Source organism: Scyliorhinus torazame, chromosome 19 (genome assembly GCF_047496885.1).
Source record: "Scyliorhinus torazame isolate Kashiwa2021f chromosome 19, sScyTor2.1, whole genome shotgun sequence".
NCBI classification, from domain to species: Eukaryota; Metazoa; Chordata; class Chondrichthyes; order Carcharhiniformes; family Scyliorhinidae; genus Scyliorhinus; species Scyliorhinus torazame.
The window spans coordinates 39,327,711-39,349,854 of record NC_092725.1 but is presented as its reverse complement, the minus strand read 5'-3'; the positions used below and the strand labels follow the sequence as shown (position 1 = coordinate 39,349,854).

The window sequence follows — 22,144 nt, the reverse complement described above, 5'->3', positions numbered from 1 at the left end:
GGGTTGTGAATCTATGGAATTCCTTGCCCAGTGAAGTAGTAGAGGCTCCTTCATGAAATGTTTTTAAGATAAAGATAGATAGTTTTTTGAAGAATAAAGGGATTAAGGGTTATGGTGTTCGGGCCGGAAAGTGGAGCTGAGTCCACAAAAGATCAGCCATGATCTCATTGAATGGCGGAGCAGGCTCGAGGGGCCACATGGCCGACTCCTGCTCCTAGTTCTTATGTTCTTATGTTCTAACATAGAGGGGAAATATACCGTAAATGGTAAAACTCTTAGGAATATAGAAAGTCAGAGAGATCCACAGATCTTTGAAGGTGGCAACACAAGTGGACAGGGTAGTCAAGAAAGCATATGGAATGCTTGCCTTCATTGGACGGGGCATCGAGTATGAAAACTGGCAAGTCATGCTCCAGGTGTACAGAACCTTGGTAAGGCTGCATTTGGAATATTGCGCACAATTCTGGTCGCCACACTACCACAAGGATGTGGAGGCTTTGGAGAGGGTGCAGAGGAGGTTTACCAGGATGTTGTCTGGTCTGGAGGGTGTTAGTTAAGCGGAGAGGTTGAATAAACTCAGACTGTTTTAATTAGAAAGACGGAGGTTGAGGGGTGACCTGATAGAGGTCTACAAGATTATGAGGGGCATGGATAGAGTGGATGGGCAGGCACTCTTTCCCAGGGTGGAGGGGTCAGTCACCAGGGGGCATAGGTTTAAGGTCCATGGGCATAGTTTAGAGGAGATGTGCAAAGCAGACCTTTTACGCAGAGGGTGGTGAGTGCCTGGAACACGTTGCCAGGGGAGGTTGTGGAAGCAGATACATTAACCAGCGTTCAAAAGGCATTTTGACAAACATGGACAGGATGGGTATAGACATTGTGGGCAGCACGGTAGCATTGTGGATAGCACAATTGCTTCACAGCTCCAGGGTCCCAGGTTCGATTCCAGCTTGGGTCACTCTCTGTGCGGAGTCTGCACATCCTCCCCGTGTGTGCGTGGGTTTCCTCCGGGTGCTCCGGTTTCTTCCCACAGTCCAAAGATATGCAGGTTAGGTGGATTGGCCATGATAAATTGCCCTTAGTGTCCAAAATTGCCCTTAGTGTTGGGTGGGGTTGCTGGGTTGTGGGGATAGGGTGGAGATGTTGACCTTGGGTGGAGTGCTCTTTCCAAGAGCCGGTGCAGTCTCGATGGGCCGTGTGGCCTCCTTCTGCACTGTAAATTCTATGATAAGGCACAAGGAGATGCTGAGGGTTTAGGCAAAGGTTGGTATCCTGACCGGTACAGGCTTGGAGGGCCGAAGGGCCTGTTCCTGTGCTGTTATTTGAGAGATTGGATAAACTCACTGGAACGATCGAGGCTGAGGGGCGGACCTTATAGAAGTCTACAAAAGTATGAGGGGCATGGACAGAATGGATAGTCAGAATCTTTTTCCTGGGGTGGAAGAGTCAATTACTTGGGGACATAGGCTAAAAGTGCAAGGGGCAAAGTTTAGAGGAGATGTGCGAGGGATGTTTTTTACACAGAGGGTTGTGGGTGCCTGGAACTCGCTGCCAGAGGAGGTGGTGGAAGCAGGGACGATCGTGATGTTTAAGAGGCGTGTTGACAAATCCATGAATAGGATGGGAGTAGAGAAATATGGACCCAGGAAGTGTGGAAGGTTTTAAGTTAGACGGGCAGCATGGTCGGCGTAGGCTTGGAGGGCCGAAAGGCCTGTTCTTTGTACTTTGAGGGGAGTCGCAGGAGGGAGGAGGGCGAGGAAGAGGGGGAACTAGGAACTGGGGGAGATGGAGGAGGAGGGGTTAGGAAGTGGAGATGGGGCCAGGGGGTCACTGGGTACATGTAGCATTGACTGGGAGGTGTGTATCTCTGAACTGTCGCTGTTCCCCACATGGCAAATTGCTGTTGTCTATATATTTTTGATGCCGTGTCTGATGCATGTGGATCCCTCATGGACCGTGTCTCCTCATCTTCACCCAGTAATCCCCGGAGCAGCGATGTGAAGTTCTCCTTGTGTATCATTGGAATACAGGCTCTCGCTGAACTGAACCAATGGGAGCAGGTCTTAGGCTGGGTCATAGAAATCTATGAGATCCCTGAGAAAATACCTGCCAAAATCCTCCAGATCTGGTGAGTTTAATTATCATTAATCTCACACAGGCATTGTCACAAATGGGCATTTACTGTGTGAAATGTTTGTGATTAATTTTCAAAAGCTCAGATGTTGATCTCTGAGTGTTAATTGGGGGCAGTGGGGACTGGCAGTGAAAAGGGGAAATGCTGAGATTCAGTCACGGATCCACCCACCCATTTGAACCATGTGCCAAGAGAATGATGGAGTCCCACAGTGTGAGGGGGAGCTTTACTCTGTACCTAACCCCGTGCTGTACCTGCCCTGGGAGTGTCTAATGGGGACAGTGTATCCAAAGAATCCCTACAGTGCTAAATGAGGCCATTCGGCCCTTGAGTTGGCACCAACCCTCTGAAAGAACATTCTACTTAGGCTCACTCCCCGTCCTATCCCCGGAGCACCACCTAACCTGCACATCTTTGGACCGTGGGAGGAAACAGGAGCACCCGGAGGAAACTCACCTAGACACGGGGAGAAAGTGCAAACTCCACACAGACAATGACCCAAGGCTGGAATTGAACCCGGATCCCTGGAGCTGTGAGGCAGCAGTGCTAACCACTGTGTCACCCCAACCCCGCACCTAGCCCATGCTTTATGTGCCCTGTCCTGTTATCGTTGAAGTGTGATGCAGCATGTTCTGTTATTCTTTCAATAAAGCAGGTGATTATGTTCTGTTTTTTTAGTTTAACATTTTTTTTTCCTATTAAGGGGCAATTTAGCGTGGCCAGTCCACCTACCCTGTGCATGTTTGGGTTGTGGGGGTGAGCGCCACACAGACACGGCGAGAATGTGCTGACCAGGTTCTTTATCTGATGAATATGTGTGATATCTGTGTGATGTTACAGCAGCCATTCTGCAAAGGCTATGGGCCCAGACGGTATTCCGGCAATGGAATGAAGATATGTGGTCCAGAACTTGCTGCGCATTCCTAGCGAAGCTGATCCAGTACAGCAACAACACTGGCATTTACCCGGCAATGTGTAAATTTGCCCAGGTATTTCCTGTACACAAGAAACAGGACAAATCCACCACAGCCAATTACCACCCTATCAGTCTGCTCTCCATCATCAGTAAAGTGATTATCATAGATTATCATAGAATTTACAGTGCAGAAGGAGGCCATTCGGCCCATCGAGTCTGCACCGGCTCTTGGAAAGAGCACCCTACCCAAGGTCAACACCTCCACCCTATCCCCATAACCCAGCAACCCCACCCAACACTAAGGGCAATTTTGGACACTAAGGGCAATTTATCACGGCCAATCCACCTCACCTGCACATCTTTGTTGGAAGGGGTCATCAACAACACTATCAAGTGACACTTGCTTAGCGTAGAAACATAGGAACAGGAGGGGGCCATTCGGCCCTTCAAGCCCGCTCCACCATTCATTATGATCGTAGCTGATCATCCAACTCAATAGATTAATCTCGCTTTCCCCCATATCCTTTGATCTCCTTCGCCGTAAATGCTCTCTCTAACTGCTTCTTGAAAACATACAATGTTTTGTATGTCTCAACTACTTTCTTTGGTGACGAATTCCACAGGCCGACCACTATCTCGGTGAAGAAATTTCTCCTCCTCTCTGTCCTAAATGGTCTACCCCGTATCCTCAGACTGTGACCCCTGGTACTGGCACACCCACCATCGGGAACATCCTTCCTGCATCTACCCTGTCCAGTCATTTTAGAATTTTATCGATTTGAGGGCAGCACGGTGGCGCAGTGGTTAGCAGGTTCAATCCTGGCTCTGGGTCACTGTCTGAGTGGAGTTTGCACATTCTCCCTGTGTTTACGTGAGTTTTGTGCAGGGTAGGTGGACTGGCCACGCTAAATTGCCCCTTAATTGGAAAAATATGAATTGGGTACTCTAAATTTATTTAAAAAAAAGAATTTTAGCAGTTTCTATGAGACCCCCCATATTCTCTGAACTCCAGCGAATACAATCCTAACTGATTATAATAATCTTTATTGTCACAATTAGATTTACATTAACACTGCAATGAAGTTACTGTGAAAAGCCCCTAGTCGCCACATTCCGGCGCCTGTTCAGGTATACTGAGGGAGAATTCAGAATGTCCAAATTTCAGGACTTGTGGGAGGAAACCGGAGCACCCGGAGGAAACCCACGCAGACACTGGGAGAACGTGCAGACTCCGCCCAGACAATGACCCAAGCCGGGAATTGAACCTGGGACCCTGGCGCTGTGAAACCACAGTGCTACCGTGATTCAATCGCTCCTCATATGTCAGTCCCACCATCCCAGGAATCAGTCTGGTAAAACTTTGCTGCACTCCCTCCAGAGTAAGACACTCCTTCCTCAGATAAGGAGACCAAAACTGCACACAATATTCCAGGTGTGGCCTCTCCCAGGTCCTGTATAACTGCAGCAAGACACCCCTGCTCCTGTGCTCGAATCCTTTCGCTATGAAGGCCAATATAGAATTTGCCTTCTTTACCGCCTGCTGTACCTGCACGCCATTCAGATAATAGTTTGCCTTCTCGTTTTTGCTGGGAAAGTGGATAACCTCGCAATTCCCGAAATTATAATGTCAATCATTTGCCCTGCCCTGCTCACTGATGCTCAGGTTGGGTTCAGCAAGGGTCACCCAGCTCCTGACCTCTTTACAGTGTTACGACACCCTGGGTTAGTGCGTGGTCGATTCCAGGCCCACAGACCCCGGAGTCCCAAAATAAGTTAATTTACCAATAATTTGTTTAAAGTTTCTGAGACCGTTGGCCCTTGACAGCTCCAATGACTTGCAGATTAGTCAGTGAAACACAACAACTGTTTATAGCAAAAATAGAGATAAGACAAGCAGTACTTCTAATAGAATAATGGCCAGCTGATTAATTACTCCCTCCTTTTACTATCCCGCCTCTCCCTAAACATTCACAAAATTACACACAGAGAGTAAAAAGGGTAAAATCGGGTTTAAAATGGAAAAAGAGAGATGGGTGTCCATGTTTCTGATATTAAAGTTGTAGCCAGCTATCTAAATTAAACTTAAAAGTTGAAGTGCAGGGGGCGGCACAGTGGTTAGCACTGCTGCCTAGGGCACTGAGGACCCGGGTTTGATCCCAGCCCCGGGTTACTGTCTGTGAGTAGTTTGCACATTCTCCCCATGTCTGCGTGGGTCTCACCCTCCACAACCCAAAGATGTGCAGTGGTTAGCATTGCTGCCTCACGGCGCCGAGGTCCCAGGTTCAATCCCGGCTCTGGGTCACTGTCCGTGTGGAGTTTGCACATTCTACCCGTGTTTGCGTGGGTCTCACCCCCCACAACCCAAAGGTGTGCAGGGTAGGTGGATTGGCCACGCTAAATTGCCCCTTAATTGGAAAAAATAATTTATTTTTTAAAAGGTTGAAGTCCATCTTAAAGAAAGCGGCAAATCTTTGTCCATGTTCGAAATTAGCAGAATAACAGAAACTAAAAGGAAAACAAGGGACTGACAGGAATTAACAGGCGGCTCCTGACAACAGCCTTGGTTCAAACATGGACAAAAGAGCTGAACTCCAGAGGTGAGGTGAGAGTGACTGCCAATGACATCAAGGCAGCATTTGACCGAGTGTGGCTCAAAGTCTAGAGGAGCCCTAGCTAAACTGGAGTCAATGGGAATCAGGGGGAAAACTGTCCACTGGTTGAAGTCATACCTGGCACAAAAGAAGGTCAGTCATTTCAGTCCCGGGATTGAGGGAATTCCTCAGGGTAGTGACCGAGGCCCAACCATCTTCAGCTTCTTCATCAGTGATCTTCTTTCCAACATATGGTTAGAAGTGGGGATGTTTGCGGAAAACTGCACAATGTTCAGCACCATTTGTGACTCCTCAGATAATGAAGCAGTCCATGTCCAAATGCAGCAAGACCTGGACAACATCCGGGCCTGGGCTGACAAGTGGCAAGCAACATTCAACAGGCAATGACCATCTCATACAAGAAAGAATCTGACCATCGCCCCTGGCCGTTCACTGGCACTACCATCGCTGAATCCCCCACAATCAACATCCTGGGGGTTACCATTGATCAGAAACTGAACTGGACTATCCACATTAATACTGTGGCTACCAGGTCAAAGGCTAGGAATCCTACGCAAGTAACTCACCACCTGACCCCTCAAAGCCTGTCCACCATCTACAAGGCACAAGTCAGGAGTGTAATAGAATATTCATAACTTGCCTGGATGAGTGCAGCTCCAACAACTCTCAAGAAGCTCGACACCATCCAGGACAAAGCAGCCCGCTTGATTTCTACCTCTTCCACAAACATTCAAACCCTCCACCGATGAACAGTGGCAGCCATGTGTACCATCTACAAGATGCACTGCAGTAACTCACCAAGATTCCTTAAACAACACCTTCCAAACCTACAACCACTACCATCTAGAAGGACAAGAGCAGTAGATACCTGGGAACCCCACCACTTGGAGGTTCCCCTCCAAGTCACTCTCCACCCTGACTTAGAAATATATCGCCGTTCCTTCACTGTCGCTGGGGCAACATTCCGGAACTCCCGCCACCAGTCCAAAGATGTGCAGGTTAGGTGGATTGGCCATGATAAATTGCCCTTAGTGTCCAAAATTGCCCTTAGTGTTGGGTGGGGTTACTGGGTGGAGGTGTTGACAATAAACAAAGAACAAAGAAATGTACAGCACAGGAACAGGCCCTTCGGCCCTCCAAGCCCGTGCCGACCATGCTGCCCGACTAAACTACAATCTTCTACACTTCCTGGGTCCGTATCCCTCTATTCCCATCCTATTCATGTATTTGTCAAGATGCCCCTTAAATGTCACTATCGTCCCTGCTTCCACCACCTCCTCCGGTAGCGAGTTCCAGGCACCCACTACCCTCTGCGTAAAAAACTTGCCTCGTACATCTACTCTAAACCTTGCCCCTCTCACCTTAAACCTATGCCCCCTAGTAATTGACCCCTCTACCCTGGGGAAAAGCCTCTGACTATCCACTCTGTCTATGCCCCTCATAATTTTGTATACCTCTATCAGGTCTCCCCTCAACCTCCTTCGTTCTAGTGAGAACAAACCGAGTTTATTCAACCGCTCCTCATAGCTAATGCCCTCCATACCAGGCAACATTCTGGTAAATCTCTTCTGCACCCTCTCTAAAGCCTCCACATCCTTCTGGTAGTGTGGCGACCAGAATTGAACACTATACTCCAAGTGTGGCCTAACTAAGGTTCTATACAGCTGCAACATGACTTGCCAATTCTTATACTCAATGCCCCGGCCAATGAAGGCAAGCATGCCGTATGCCTTCTTGACTACCTTCTCCACCTGTGTTGCCCCTTTCAATGACCTGTGGACCTGTACTCCTAGATCTCTTTGACTTTCAATACTCTTGAGGGTTCTACCATTCACCGTATATTCCCTACCTGCATTAGACCTTCCAAAATGCATTACCTCACATTTGTCCGGATTAAACTCCATCTGCCATCTCTCCGCCCAAGTCTCCAAACAATCTAAATCCTGCTGTATCCTCCGACAGTCCTCATCGCTATCCGCAATTCCACCAACCTTTGTGTCGTCTGCAAACTTACTAATCAGACCAGTTACATTTTCCTCCAAATCATTTATATATACTACAAAGAGCAAAGGTCCCAGCACTGATCCCTGTGGAACACCACTGGTCACAGCCCTCCAATTAGAAAAGCATCCTTCCATTGCTACTCTCTGCCTTCTATGGCCTAGCCAGTTCTGTATCCACCTTGCCAGCTCACCCCTGATCCCGTGTGACTTCACCTTTTGTACTAGTCTACCATGAGGGACCTTGTCAAAGGCCTTACTGAAGTCCATATAGACAACATCCACTGCCCTACCTGCATCAATCATCTTAGTGACCTCCTCGAAAAACTCTATCAAGTTAGTGAGACACGACCTCCCCTTCACAAAACCGTGCTGCCTCTCACTAATACGTCCATTTGCTTCCAAATGGGAGTAGATCCTGTCTCGAAGAATTCTCTCCAGTAATTTCCCGACCACTGAAGTAAGGCTCACCAGCCTGTAGTTCCCGGGATTATCCTTGCTACCCTTCTTAAACAGAGGAACAACATTGGCTATTCTCCAGTCCTCCGGGACATCCCCTGAAGACAGCGAGGATCCAAAGATTTCTGTCAAGGCCTCGGCAATTTCCTCTCCAGCCTCCTTCAGTATTCTGGGGTAGATCCCATCAGGCCCTGGGGACTTATCTACCTTAATATCTTTTAAGACACCCAACACCTCTTCTTTTTGGATCTCAATGTGACCCAGGCTATCTACACACCCTTCTCCAGACTCAACATCTACCAATTTCTTCTCTTTGGTGAATACTGATGCAAAGTATTCATTTAGTACCTCGCCCATTTCCTCTGGCTCCACACATAGATTGCCTTGCCTATCCTTCAGTGGGCCAACCCTTTCCCTGGCTACCCTTTTGCTTTTTATGTACGTGTAAAAAGCTTTGGGATTTTCCTTAACCCTATTTGCCAATGACTTTTCGTGACCCCTTCTAGCCCTCCTGACTCCTTGCTTAAGTTACTTCCTACTTTCCTTATATTCCACGCAGGCTTCGTCTGTTCCCAGCCTTTTAGCCCTGACAAATGCCTCCTTTTTCTTTTTGACGAGGCCTACAATATCTCTCGTCATCCAAGGTTCCCGAAAATTGCCGTTACCTTGGGTAGCGGAAAATTACCTTGGGTAGGGTGCTCTTTCCAAGAGCCAGTGCAGACCCGATGGGCCGAATGGCCTCCTTCTGCACTGTAAATTCTATGAATTCCCGCCCTAACAGCTCAGTGGGTGTACCTACACCACAGGAACTGCAGCGGTTCAAGAAGGCAGCTCACCACCACCTCCTGAAGGGCAATTAGGGATGGGCAATAAATGCTGGTCTAGCCAGCAATACCCACATCCCGTAAATGAATTTAAAAAAATGTTCTTATGGTTGTGACTTCCTGAGGAAGTCACTGATGATATGTCCTTGGCCTCAGAAATGAGCAACATTGGACGCTAATGATGTGTGTTTGTGTGTTTACCAGCATCGCTTTGTACAGCAAGGTTGGGATAGAACATAGAACGATACAGCGCAGTACAGGCCCTTCGGCCCACGATGTTGCACCAAAACAAAAGACATCTAACCTACACTATGCCATTATCATCCATATGTTTATCTAATAAACTTTTAAATGCCCTCAATGTTGGGGAGTTCACTACTGTAGCAGGTAGGGCATTCCACGGCCTCACTACTCTTTGCGTAAAGAACCTACCTCTGACCTCTGTCCTATATCTATTACCCCTCAGTTTAAAGTTATGTCCCCTCGTGCCAGCCATTTCCATCCGCGGGAGAAGGCTCTCACTGTCCACCCTATCCAACCCCCTGATCATTTTGTATGCCTCTATTAAGTCTCCTCTTAACCGTCTTCTCTCCAACGAAAACAACCTCAAGTCCATCAGCCTTTCCTCATAAGATTTTCCCTCCATACCAGGCAACATCCTGGTAAATCTCCTCTGCACCCGCTCCAAAGCCTCCACGTCCTTCCTATAATGCGGGATGATGTGTGTTTGTGTGTTTACCAGCATCGCTTTGTACAGCAAGGTTGGGGAGCCAGGCCGGATACAGCAAACAGTTGGGACTTGGCTAAGGTTCTGGAGCAGTCCGAGTGCCCTCGGCGGTGGTCCAGAGCTGGTGTTGGAGATGTACCTGCTGCACGTGTTGCTACCACTTGGACTTTTCGCTGAAGCGGAAGAGACGATCCGCGACACAGCATTGTTGACGGAACATCAGAGGAGAACAGTGCTACAAGTCATCGAGAATAAGAGGTCCCAGCAGCTGGAGCAAGCGTCAGTGGACAGCAGGAGCCACATCCCAACAGACCGCAGCCAGCACAGGCATCCAGGTAACAGTGTTCAAGCGCAGCTTCCCTCCCCTGCCCTGTGTAACTGTGTCTCCCTCACCCAGCAGCTACTGGTCCACTGCAGGACTGTTTTATGCCATTTCCCTGAACTGACAAGGGTGCTAACAACTCTCCACACTGTCTGCCTGAGGTAGAAGTCAGCAGGATAGTGAACTATGCAAAGCCAATGCTGCTGTGGTTGTCCAGGATGGGACAGAATGAAGTGGTTCACACATCAGCAGTATGTTGCTCAGACTGCACCATCCATCTGCTAACAATAGAAAAAAATGGACTCGTGTAAACACACTTTGTTATCGAGTTAACAACTTCAGAAAACAATAATTAGCAAGGTCACAAACGATACCTTGAATGACTGTGTCTTCCTCCCCCAATACCACTCTAGAATACTTACAGCGGCGTATGCCATTTGGCCCATCGAGTCTCCACTGAAAGACCCTCTGAAAGAGCATCTAAATCAGGCCCTCTCACCCATGCTGTCCCTGTAACCCCACGCATTGATCACGGTCAATCCACCTAACCTGCCCATCTTTGGACTGTGGGAGGAAACCAGAGCAACCGGAGGAAACCCACGCACACACGGGGAGAACGTGCAAACTCCACACAGTCACCCCAAGGCCGGAATTGAACCCGGATCCCTGGCACTGTGAGGCAGCAGTGCTAACCACTGTGTCACCCCTCCAGCTGCTCTTCCTTGCTTCCACTCTTCTCTATTCAGTCATCGCCATCGAATCACCTTCAGTGGCTTCTCTTCCCCTCCTTCACCATCACACCTGCAGTGCACTAAAGACCTTTCTGTTACTCGATTATATTATCCAAAAGCACAAAGTTGCCTCATGTACACTGGTGACATCCAGCCCTCCCTCAACTCCCCCACTGCCTCTCATTTGCCAAGTTGCTTGCCTGATGTCCAGCCCTGCTTGAGCCCAAACTTTCTCGAATTAAATGTCAGTCCTCCTCCTCAGTAACTCTGTTTTTCAGTCACCAACTCAATCTCTGTCCTTGGCAACTGCCTTAGGCTGAACCAAACCCTTTGTGACCTTCATTTCATACTTGACAATGAGATGTGCTTCCTACCACACACCCAGCACCAATTTCCAGCTCTGTGATATTACCCAACTCCCTCGGCCTCACCTGCTGCAGTCCTCACCTGTACCTTTGTTAGCTTCAGAATTGCTCCAAACACACTCCTGGACAGTTTTAACTCAGTTGGGTTTTAGAAGAATAATGGAAGCTCGTGATGCTGTCTAACATTCCTCTATTCCTCTGTCTGCAGCACCCAACTCACTGTTCAAAGTTATTCAGCAAGTCCTGGCCTTGTCCTGTAGATGTCTGCATTCGGTGTCTCTTCGCAAGTTATTTTTGGCCGTGTGTTTAGCCTATCTACTGATTGTCAGACTGGACCCTGGTGAGTGTGTTTCACTAGTTGATATTTTCCCTTTTCTCCGAACTTTACTGTATGTTCTATGTTGTTCTTTCTCCAAAGATGTGGAGGGAGATTACATTCTTCCCTGAGCGCTGACAATGCTGTTCTCAGAACAGTCAGTAAAAGTTGATTCATCTAACCAGTGATGAGTCACAGAAGTCTACAGTACAGAAAAGGCCCTCCAGTCCATTGCGCCTGCGATGGGCCGAAACAGGGAATTATAGACCAGTAAGCCTGACGTCGGTACTTGGGAAATTTCTGGAATCCATTACCAAAAATTGTATAGCAAAACACTTGGTGAACAATGGCAGATCGGACAGAGTCAACATGGATTTATTTATTTAAAATTTAGTGTACCCAATTCATTTTTTCCAATTAAGGGGCAATTTAGCGTGGCCAATCCACCTAGCCTGCACATTTTTGGGTTGTGGGAGCGAGACCCACGCAAACACGGGCAGAATGTGCAAACTCCACACGGACAGTGACCCAGAGCCGGGATCGAACCTGGGAACTCAGCGTGTGAGGCAGCAGTGCTAACCCACTGCGCCACCGTGCTGCTCTGTCAACATGGACTTATGAAGGAGAAATCATGTTTCACAAATTTACTGGAATTTTTTGAGGATGTAAATTGTAAAGTTGACGAGGGTGAGCCAGTCGATGTGGTTTATTTGGACTTTCAGAAGGCTTTCAACAAAGTCCCACATAAGTGATTAGCGTGTAAAATTAAAACACTTGGGATTAGGGGTTGTATGTTGAGAAAACTGGTTGGCAGACAGGAAACAAAGAGTAGGAATTAACATTTTTTTTCCAAATTGGCAGGCAGTAACTAGTGGGGTACCGCAGGGATCGGTGCTGGGACCCCAGCTATTCACAATATATATTAATGATTTAGATGAAGGAACAAAATGCAATATCTTCAAATTTGCAGGTGACACAAAGTTGAGTGGGAAGGCGAGCTGTGAGGAGGATGCAGATATCCTTTAGTGCGATTTGGACAAGTTCAATGAGTGGGCAAATAAATGGCAGATGCAGTATAATGTGGAAAATGTGAAGTTACCCACTTTGGTAGCAAAAACAAGAAGGCAGATTATTATCTGGATGGTCATAAATTAGGAGAGGGGAATGTGAAACGAGACCTGGTTTGCTACCACAGAAAGCAGTTGAGGCCAAAACATTTTCAAGGAGCAGTTAGATAGAGCACTCAGGCGAAGGGGATCAAAGGATATGGGGGGAAAGCGGGATTAGGCTATCGAGTTGGAAGATCAGCCATGATCATAATGAATGGCGCCTCCTCCTATTTTCTAAGTCTCTACGTCTGTGCCAGTCAAAAACAACCACCAAACCATTTGAATCCCATTTTCCTGCACTTTGCATATAACCTTGTTTGCCTTGTGATCACAAGTGCACATCTAAATACTTCTCGAATGTTATGAGGGTCTCTGCCTCCACCACCCTTTCAGGCAGCAAGTTCCAAACTCCCACCGCCTTCTGGTTGAAAAGATTTTTCCTCGCATCTCCTCAAAACCTCTATCCCCCCTGGTCATTGACCCCTTCACCAAGAGGAAATATTTCTTCCTGTCTACACTATCTATGAATAGATAGAATCATAGAATCCTCACAGTGCAGAAGGAGGCCATTCGGTCCATCAAGTATGCAGTGGCCCTTGGAAAGAGCACCCCACTTATGCCCACATCTCCACTTTATCCCCGTAACCCCACCTAACCTTTTGGACACTAAGGGGCAATTTAACATGGCCAATCCACCTAACCTACACATCTTTGAACTGTGGAAGGAAACTGGAGCAAACCTACCAGGACACGGGGATAATGTGCAAACTCCACACAGATAGTCACCCGAGGTCAGAATTGAACCCGGGTTCCTGGAGTTGTGAGCAGCAGTGCTAACCACTGTGCCGCCATGCTGCCCCTCATAATTTTGCACATCTCAATCATGTCTCCTCTCAGTCTCTCTGCTCCAAGGAAAACAGCTCCAACCTATCCAATCTCTCTTTATAGTTAAAACTCTCCAGCGCAGGCAACATCCTGGTATATCTCCTCTTTGTCCTTTCCAGTGTTATCCCATCCCTCCTATAATGTGGATTCCTGAACTGCATACGATACTCTAGCTGTGGCCTAACCAACATTTTATACAGTTCCAGCAGAGCATAGGATCATAGAATTTACAGTGCAGAAGGAGGCCATTCGGCACATCCAGTCTGCACCAGCCCTTGGAAAGAGCACCCCACTTAAGCCCACACCTCCACCCTATCCCAGTAACCCCACATAACCTTTTTGGATACTAGGCAATTTATCATGGCCAATCCACCTTCACATCTTTGGACTGTGGGAGGAAACCGGAGCACCCGGAGGAAACCCACGCAGACACTGGGAGAACGTGCAGACTCCACACAGACTGTGACCCAGCCAGCAATTGAACCTGGGACCCTGGAGCTGTGAAGCAACAGTGCTAACCACTGTGCCATCGTGCCGCCCTGCTTTAAACGCTATGCCTTGGCTAACAAAGGCAAATATACCATTTGCCTTGTTAACCACTGTATCCACCTGCTCTAAACAAAGAACAAAGAAAAGTACAGCACAGGAACAGACCCTTCGGCCCTCCAAGCCTGCGCCGACCATGCTGCCCGTCTAACCTAAAACCTTCTACCGTTCCGGGATCCATACACATCCTATTTCTATCCTATTCATATCATTCTCAAGTCGCCCTTAAACTATCGTACCTTCTTCTACTACCTCCTCCGGCAGTTAGCTCCAGGCACCCACTACCCTCTGTGTAAAAAAACGTCTCTCGCACATCTCTAAACTTTGCCCCTCGCACTTTAACCTATTTTCCCGAGTAATTGATTCTTTCACCCTGGGAAAAAGCTTCTGACTATCCACTCTGTCTATGCCCCTATAATTATAATTTTGTAGACATCTATCAGGTCGCCCCTCAACCTCTGTCGTTCCAGTGAGAACAAACCAAGTTTCTCCAACCTCTCCTCATTGCCCTCCATACCAGGCAACATCCTGGTAAATCTCTTCTGCACCCTCTCTAAAGCCTCCACATCCTTCTGGTAGTGTGGCGACCAGAATTGAACACTATACTCCAAGTGTGGCCTAACTAAGGTTCTATACAGCTGCAACATGACTTGTCAATTTTTATACTCAATGCCCCGGCCAATGAAGGCAAGCATGCCGTATGCCTTCTTGACTACCTTCTCCACCTGTGTTGCCCCTTTCAATGACCTGTGGACCTGTACTCCTAGATCTCTTTGACTTTCAATACTCTTGAGGGTTCTACCATTCACTGTATATTCCCTACTTGTATTAGACTTTCCAAAATGCATTACCTCACATTTGTCCGGATTAAACTCCATCTGCCATCTCTCCACCCAAGTCTCTAACCGATCTATATCCTGCTGTATCCTCTGACCGTCCTCATTGCTATCCACAATTCCACCAACCTTTGTGTCGTCTTAAAACTTACTAATCAGACCAGTTACATTTTCCTCCAAATCATTTATATATACTACAAACAGCAAAGGTCCCAGCACTGATCCCTGCGCAACACCACTAGTCACAGCCCTCCATTCAGAATCACACCCTTCCACTGCTACCCTCTGTCTTTTATGACCTAGCCAGTTCTGTATCCATCTTGCCAGCTCACCTCTGATACCTTGTGACTTCACCTTCAGTACCAGTCTGCCATGAGGAACCTTGTCAAAGGCCTTACTGAAGTCAATGTAGACAACATCCACTGCCCTATCCTCATCCATCATCTTCGCCACTTCCTCGAAAAACCCGATCAAGTTAGTGAGACACAACCATTTCTTCACAAAACCAAGTTGCCTCTTGCAACTTTGTCCATTTGCTTCCAAATGGGAGAATATCCTACCACGTAATGCTTTTCTAATTGGAAGGCTGTGACCAGTGGTGTTGCGCAGGGATCAGTGTTGAGGTAGAACCCTCAAGAGTATTGAAAGTCAGAGAGATCTAGGAGTACAGGTCCACAGGTCACTGAAAGGGGCAACACAGGTGGAGAAGGTAGTCAAGAAGACATACGGCATGCTTGCCTTCATTGGCCGGGGCATTGAGTATAAGAATTGGCAAGCCATGTTGCAGCTGTATAGAACCTTAGTTAGGCCACACTTGGAGCGTAGTGTTCAATTCTGGTCGCCACACTACCAGAAGGCTTTAGAGAGGGTGCAGAAGGGATTTACCAGAATGTTGCCTGGTATGGAGGGCATTAGCTATGAGGAGCGGTTGAATAAACTCGGTTTGTTCTCACTGGAACGACGGAGGTTGAGGGGCGACCTGATAGAGGCCTACAAAATTATGAGGGGCATAGACAGAGTGGATAGTCAGAGGCTTTTCCCCAGGGTAGAGGGGTCAATTTAAAAGTTTATTGGATAAGCATATGGATGATAATGGCATAGTGTAGGTTAGATGGCTTTTGTTTCGGTGCAACATCGTGGGCCGAAGGGCCTGTACTGCGCTGTATTGTTCTATGTTCTATAATTACTAGGGGGCATAGGTTTAAGATGAGAGGGGCAAGGTTTAGAGTTGATGTACGAGGCAAGTTTTTTACACAGAGGGTAGTGGGTGCCTGGAACTCGCTACCGGAGGTGGTGGTGGAAGCAGGGACGATAGTGACATTTAAGGGGCATCTTGACAAATACATGAATAGGATGGGAATAGAGGGATACGGACCCAGGAAGTGTAGAAGATTGTAGTTTAGTCGGGCAGCATGGTCGGCACGGGCTTGGAGGGCCGAAGGGCCTGTTCCTGTGCTGTACATTTCTTTGTTCTTTGTTCTTTGTAAGGCTCACTGCCTTGTAATTTCCTGGATTATCCTTGCTACCCTTCTTAAACAAATGACCATTAGCTATTCTCCAGTCCTCTGGAACCTCACCTGTTGCCAGTGAGAAAAAAGTCTTGATCAATTAGGCCAGTGGGCCGACGAATGGCAGATGGAGTTTAATTTAGATAAATGTGAGGTGATGCATTTTGGCAGATCGAATCAGGCCAGGACCTACTCAGTTAATGGTCTGGCGTTGGGGAGAGTTATAGAACAAAGAGATCTAGGAGTACAGGTTCATAGCTCCTTGAAGGTGGAGTCGCAGGTGGACAGGGTGGTGAAGAAGGCATTCGGCATGCTTGGTTTCATTGGTCAGAACATTGAATACAGGAGTTGGGACGTCTTGTTGAAGTTGTACAAGACATTGGTACGGCCACACTTGGAATACTGTGTGCAGTTCTGGTCACCCTATTATAGGAAGGATATTATTAAACTGGAAAGAGTGCAGAAAAGATTTACTAGGATGTTGCCGGGACTTGATGGTTTGAGTTATAAGGAGAGGCTGGATAGACTGGGACTTTTTTCCTTGGAGCGTAGGAGGCTTAGGGGTGATCTTATAGAGGTCTATAAAATAATGAGGGGCATAGATAAGGTAGATAGTCAACATCTTTTCCCAAAGGTAGGGGAGTCTAAAACTAGAGGGCATAGGTTTAAGGTGAGAGGGGAGAGATTCAGAAGGGCCCAGAGGGGCAATTTCTTCACTCAGAGGGTAGTGAGTGTCTGGAATGTGCTGCCAGAGGTAGTAGTAGAGGCGGGTACAATTGTGTCTTTTAAAAAACATTTAGATAGTTACATGGGTAAGATGGGTATAGAGGGTTATGGGCCAAGTGCGGGCAACTGGGACTAGCTTAATGGTAAAAACTGGGCGGCATGGACTGGTTGGGCCGAAGGGCCTGTTTCCATGCTGTAAACGTCTATGATTCTATACAAAGAATTCTGTCAAGGCCCCACCAATTTCCTCCTTTGCCTCCCTCAGTATTCTGGGGTAGATACCATTAGACAAAGAACAATGCAGCACAGGAACAGGCCCTTTGGCCCTCCAAGCCGACACCGGCCATGATACCACCGTTGGCCATAACCTTCAGCACTTCCTTGTGCCGTATCCCTCTATACCCATCCTCTCCATGTGTTTGTCGAGATGCGTTTTAAACTCCGTTAATGTATCTGCTTCCACAACCCCCACATGCACACCAAGGTCCCGGATCCTCGGTGCTTCCCAACGTCCTGCCGTTCATCCCTTGCTTTCTTTGTCCTGCTCAAGTGCATCACCTCACACTTAACCGAAGGCTGAACTCCTCAGTATTTACCACCCCACAAATTTTTGTACCATGTACAAAATGGTACCATGTACAAAATGCTGGGGCAGCACAGTAGCATTGTGGATAGCACAATTGCTTCACAGCTTCAGGGTCCCAGGTTCGATTCCGGCTTGGGTCACTGTCTGTGCGGAGTCTGCACATCCTCCCTGTGTGTGCGTGGGTTTCCTCCGGGTGCTCCGGTTTCCTCCCACAGTCCAAAGACGTGCAGGTTAGGTGGATTGGCCATGATAAATTGCCCTTAGTGTCCAAAATTGCCCTATGTGTTGGGTGGGTTACTGGGTTACGGGGATAGGGTGGAGGTGTTGACCTTGGGTAGCGTGCTCTTTCCAAGAGCCGGTGGCAGACTCGATGGGCCGAATGGCCTCCTTCAGCACTGTAAAATCTATGATAATCTATGATGTGGGAACTTATTGATCAACCCTCCTACATTCAAGTCTGAATCGTTTCTATAAACCACAAACAGCAAGGACCCCAACACTGATCCCTGCGGGACCCCATTGGACACGGGCTTTCAGTCAGAAAAACACTCCTTGACCATCACCCTCTGCTTCTTGTCACTCAGCCAATCCTGAACCTAATTTTCCAAATTTCCTTGGATCCCATGGGGTTTTACCGTCGCTATCAGTCTCCCATGTGGGACCTTATCAAAAACCTTGCTGAAGTCCAAGTAGACTATATCAAATGCATTTCCTTCATCTACACACCTGGTCAACTCTTCGAAAAACTCAATCAACTCTTCGAAAAACTCACGCGACCTTCCCTTAAAAAAACCATGCTGACTGTTCTTGATTAATCCCTGCCTCTCCAAATTCAGATTAATTCTGTTCCTCAGAATTGTTTCCAATAATTTTCCCACCACTGAGGTTAGACTGACTGGCCTGTAGTTTCCTGGTTTATCCCTTCCTCCATTCTTGAATAATGGTACCTGTCCCAAGTATCTGTCCCTCCTGACAATCTCACATCTGGGATAGGTTGCTGATCACGTGAAGAATCATTGCGACTGACTGAGACCCAATGTTTAGTCTCAAACCGCAGTTACTCTCCTGCTAAGTTAGATGTTTAGTTTGATTTTTAAATGGCTTGGATAACGAGCCCTTAGTTTCACAGACCTCTTCACTCCATAAGCCTCGTGACACTAAAGCTCACTCAGCACATAATCAGTGCTCTTGAAGTGCTCAGGTAACTTCAAACAGAGCTGCAACGATTCTGGGACATTGTCAGAATTTAAAAAAATAAAAATTTAGAGTACCCAATTAATTTGTTTTCCAATTAAGGGGCAGTTTTAGCATGGCCAATCCACCCAACCTGCACATCTTTGGGTTGTGGGGGTGAAACCCACGTAGACACGGTGAGAATGTGCAAACTCCACACGGACAGTGACCCAGGGCCGGGATCGAACCCGGGTCCTCAGCGCCGTGAGGCAGCAGTGCTAACAACTGCACCACCGTGCTGCCCCGGACATTGTCAGAATTGAACAGAATTGTTGTAGGGTTACCAATCTTCGTTTGGTGAAGATTAGTTTTGAGGAGACTTGGCGAAACTACTACAGCCGTACCCTGAGTACATAAACCGAGATATAAACCGAGATATGAGTGTTGGATTAAATTGGGTTGTGTAAAAATGCCAGAGACTCTTGGCTTTCTGGCTTCGTGAAGTGTCAAGAGGCAAGTCCAGAGAGAAAGTAAATACTTTCTCAAATTGAAAAGTAAAAGTAGGGTTAAAAAGAAAACCTCTAGAGCACGTTGTAACATTCAAGGCTATGGGCCATTGCTTGCAAATGGGATTAGGTAGGCAGGTGTAGGATCTATGTGTCTATTCGTATACCATACACCAAATAACAGAGATTCAAGACTGACTTCTTGGGTTAAAAGCAATTTGCAACTTTTATTTTGTCAGCTAGTAGTGTCTATTGGTAATCTTCAATTTTCAAGTACAAAATTTAGGAAGTTCCGACTCGCCCTGCAGCAAGCTAATCAGAATGATTGTCTTTCGCAAATACAGATTGTTGAATTCAAAATACAATAACAACTAAAAAAAAAGTAATTTCTTCAAATCACGATACACAGTGCAAAAAGACTGTGCAGTTTAAAATAGAATAAAGTAGCGGTTTTGCAAAGCAAGCAGATAGAATAGGTTTCAGAGGACAGGTTGAATTGATTCTAGAATGGCTTTCCCATCCCGATACCTGAACTTTTAAGGAGATTACTATCTTTAAAGTGCCCTTTTTACAGGTGTGGTTGGTTTTAACTAATCTAAAATTCATTTAATTCGGCCGAAGTGTCTGTCTGTCAAATTAAGAGATAAAGGATTTCTGCATTTTTCCACAGTGAAATACATTTCCCACAAGAAATTATCACTATGAGCTGACCAGCCGTTACCATCGAAACGGAACTGGGATTTCATCTAAATAATTTCTTCTTTTAACCCTTTTTACCGATAATAAAAGGTTGGTTTCTATCAGCAGGTCAGGTGTTTTTCATGCTTCGGTGTAAACTTGATGGGCCTAAGAGCCTCTTCTGTGCTGTATTATTCTGTGACTCAGTTTCTGTGACATCAGAAAGTTCTTTAGAGTGACCAACACATGGATGGATTCTTGTGTAGAAAGTTACCATTTGGTCCATCAGGTCTTTCAAAGACTTACATAATCAGTCCCACCCCACTGCTCTTTCCCTACTACCCAACAGATTTCTCCTTTTCAAGTAATTATCCAGTTGCCTTTTGGGAATAAGTTGAATCTGCTTTTCCCATCCTCCACATGGAGGCCGTCTCTTCACTTCCAATCTTCAGTTTCACAGCCAATCTGATCAGTACAATTGACTGCTTATCAATTTCTCAATGGCCTTACTTGTTCATATTACTGTCTTTTTCCAAAGCCTCTCCAGCAGCAATATCCTGTCTCTCCAACTTCCGGAACGTCATCAGTCAGATGTGGAAGAACATATTTACTTCCTACAGCAAGGCAAGAATTGGCAAGTGAGCCTTGGTGTGTCCTGTTTGAAGTCTGTGTCCACCTGGATGAAGCTCTTAACCATCTTATTCAACTGATGAAGTCCTGGAACCAGAGAAAATTCATTATGACCAGCTCCGGCTAACCATTCTGTACATTATCAAGTCTCTCTGAGTCACAGCCTTGGTAAGGGGCAGATTAGAGAAATGTTACCGCTTTGCTTGACATTCTCCGGCAATAACCCCTCCCCTCAATGCACCAGCCTGTGGTTAGGGGAGTGATCATGCCCGTTCTTCTATTGCTGCTGTTAGTTTAGCCTGGATATGGGATCTTGCTGCTCAGTATATCAGAGTGTTGTCCTGTAAGTGGATTGCGAGGGTAGTGTGTCTATTAGAATCAATGCAGCACAGATTTCCAGTGAAGTTGACTCTGGCATTGCTCAAGTGTTATGGAGGGAATCAAAATGGGTGCAGGTATATTTGCAATCTGTAGAAAAATGACAATTAAAATTTCACTTAAACTTGACATTTGTTGTGACTGTTGGTTGGGGGTTATGTTTCCTGGGCAGTCTGTACCTGTTGACGGTAAACGGGGCACTGACCAACACTGAGCTGAAAGGCATGGTGGGAAAGATGGCCACCATTGAGCCATAAGGCATCATGGGAGAAGAAGTCAATGACTATCTTTAAAGAAACTAACAAGAAAACTGCAGCTCTTGGCAAAATGGATTTCATGAGAACCAGGGACAAACATCACTGATAACACCCTTGTTTTTGGAACATGGAAGAGAGGATCTGATGACGTCCAGTAAAACGTCCTTGTTTATGGAATGTGAAGGATAAGCTCCAATGGCATTTGAAGCTTGAAGGATTGTTTAATTGATACCGTATGCAATACAGTACCACCGGGATTTAGCCAACGATAATCTGGGATCCACCATCGTATGTGCAAACCTGACGTCCAGGCTCATCAACTCGTGTCCCTCAGTGGGAACTTGGCCAATGGGAAGAATTATTTGATTCAATCATGAGTCTTGAGGTTATATAACTGTTTAAATAAACAGATAGCTGTAGTCTTAGAGCAATAATAAAGCTGTGTTTAAAGGCAAATCACCCTGACTGTAAGGATTTAATTCTCTCTGCATTCGTCACTTGTGGCCAGCAGAGGCACAGCACTGTTAACTGGTGTTAGTTTACCTGGGAAGGGACTACCTTTTTTTACAGATCTTATTAGATTTTTCAATTATATTACAATTAATGCAACAAAAATAATTACAAAATAGTAATATCATACCGTAGAAGAAATGAGAATATGCTGAACATACATGAGCACAGAATGGAACATGAATCTTTGCATTTAAAAAAAAAAGGGCTGCACAGTGGTTAGCACAGTCATTTCACAGCTCCAGGGTCCCAGGTTCGATTCCCCGCTGGGTCACTGTCTGTGCGGAGTCTGCACTTTCTCCCTGTGACTGCGTGGGTTTCCTCCGGGTGCTCCGGTTTCCTCCCACAGCCGAAAGATGTACAGGTTAGGTGGATTGGCCATGATAAATTGCCCTTAGTGTCTAAAAAGG

General features: G+C 46.7%; 1 protein-coding gene across 1 annotated transcript; it reads left to right on the top strand.

Moving 5' to 3' along the window:
- The first annotated feature begins 375 nt into the window (after positions 1-375).
- Positions 376-21,096, top strand: pex26 (peroxisomal biogenesis factor 26). The gene is made up of 5 exons (XM_072484203.1): positions 376-431; positions 1,979-2,128; positions 9,688-10,007; positions 11,299-11,430; positions 20,498-21,096. The coding sequence occupies exons 1-5, from the start codon at positions 391-393 to the stop codon at positions 20,599-20,601; spliced, it is 747 nt and encodes a 248-aa protein (XP_072340304.1). The 5' UTR covers positions 376-390; the 3' UTR covers positions 20,602-21,096.
- The last annotated feature ends 1,048 nt before the right edge of the window (positions 21,097-22,144 follow it).

Excerpts from the sequence above, each read along its gene's own strand:
- pex26 (XM_072484203.1), top strand. The coding sequence starts at position 391 with ATGAAAACTGGCAAGTCATGCTCCAGGTGTACAGAACCTTG. Across the intron at positions 2,129-9,687 it reads GCCAAAATCCTCCAGATCTG|CATCGCTTTGTACAGCAAGG; the intron begins GTGAGTTTAATT and ends TGTGTTTACCAG. Across the intron at positions 10,008-11,298 it reads CAGCCAGCACAGGCATCCAG|CACCCAACTCACTGTTCAAA; the intron begins GTAACAGTGTTC and ends CTCTGTCTGCAG.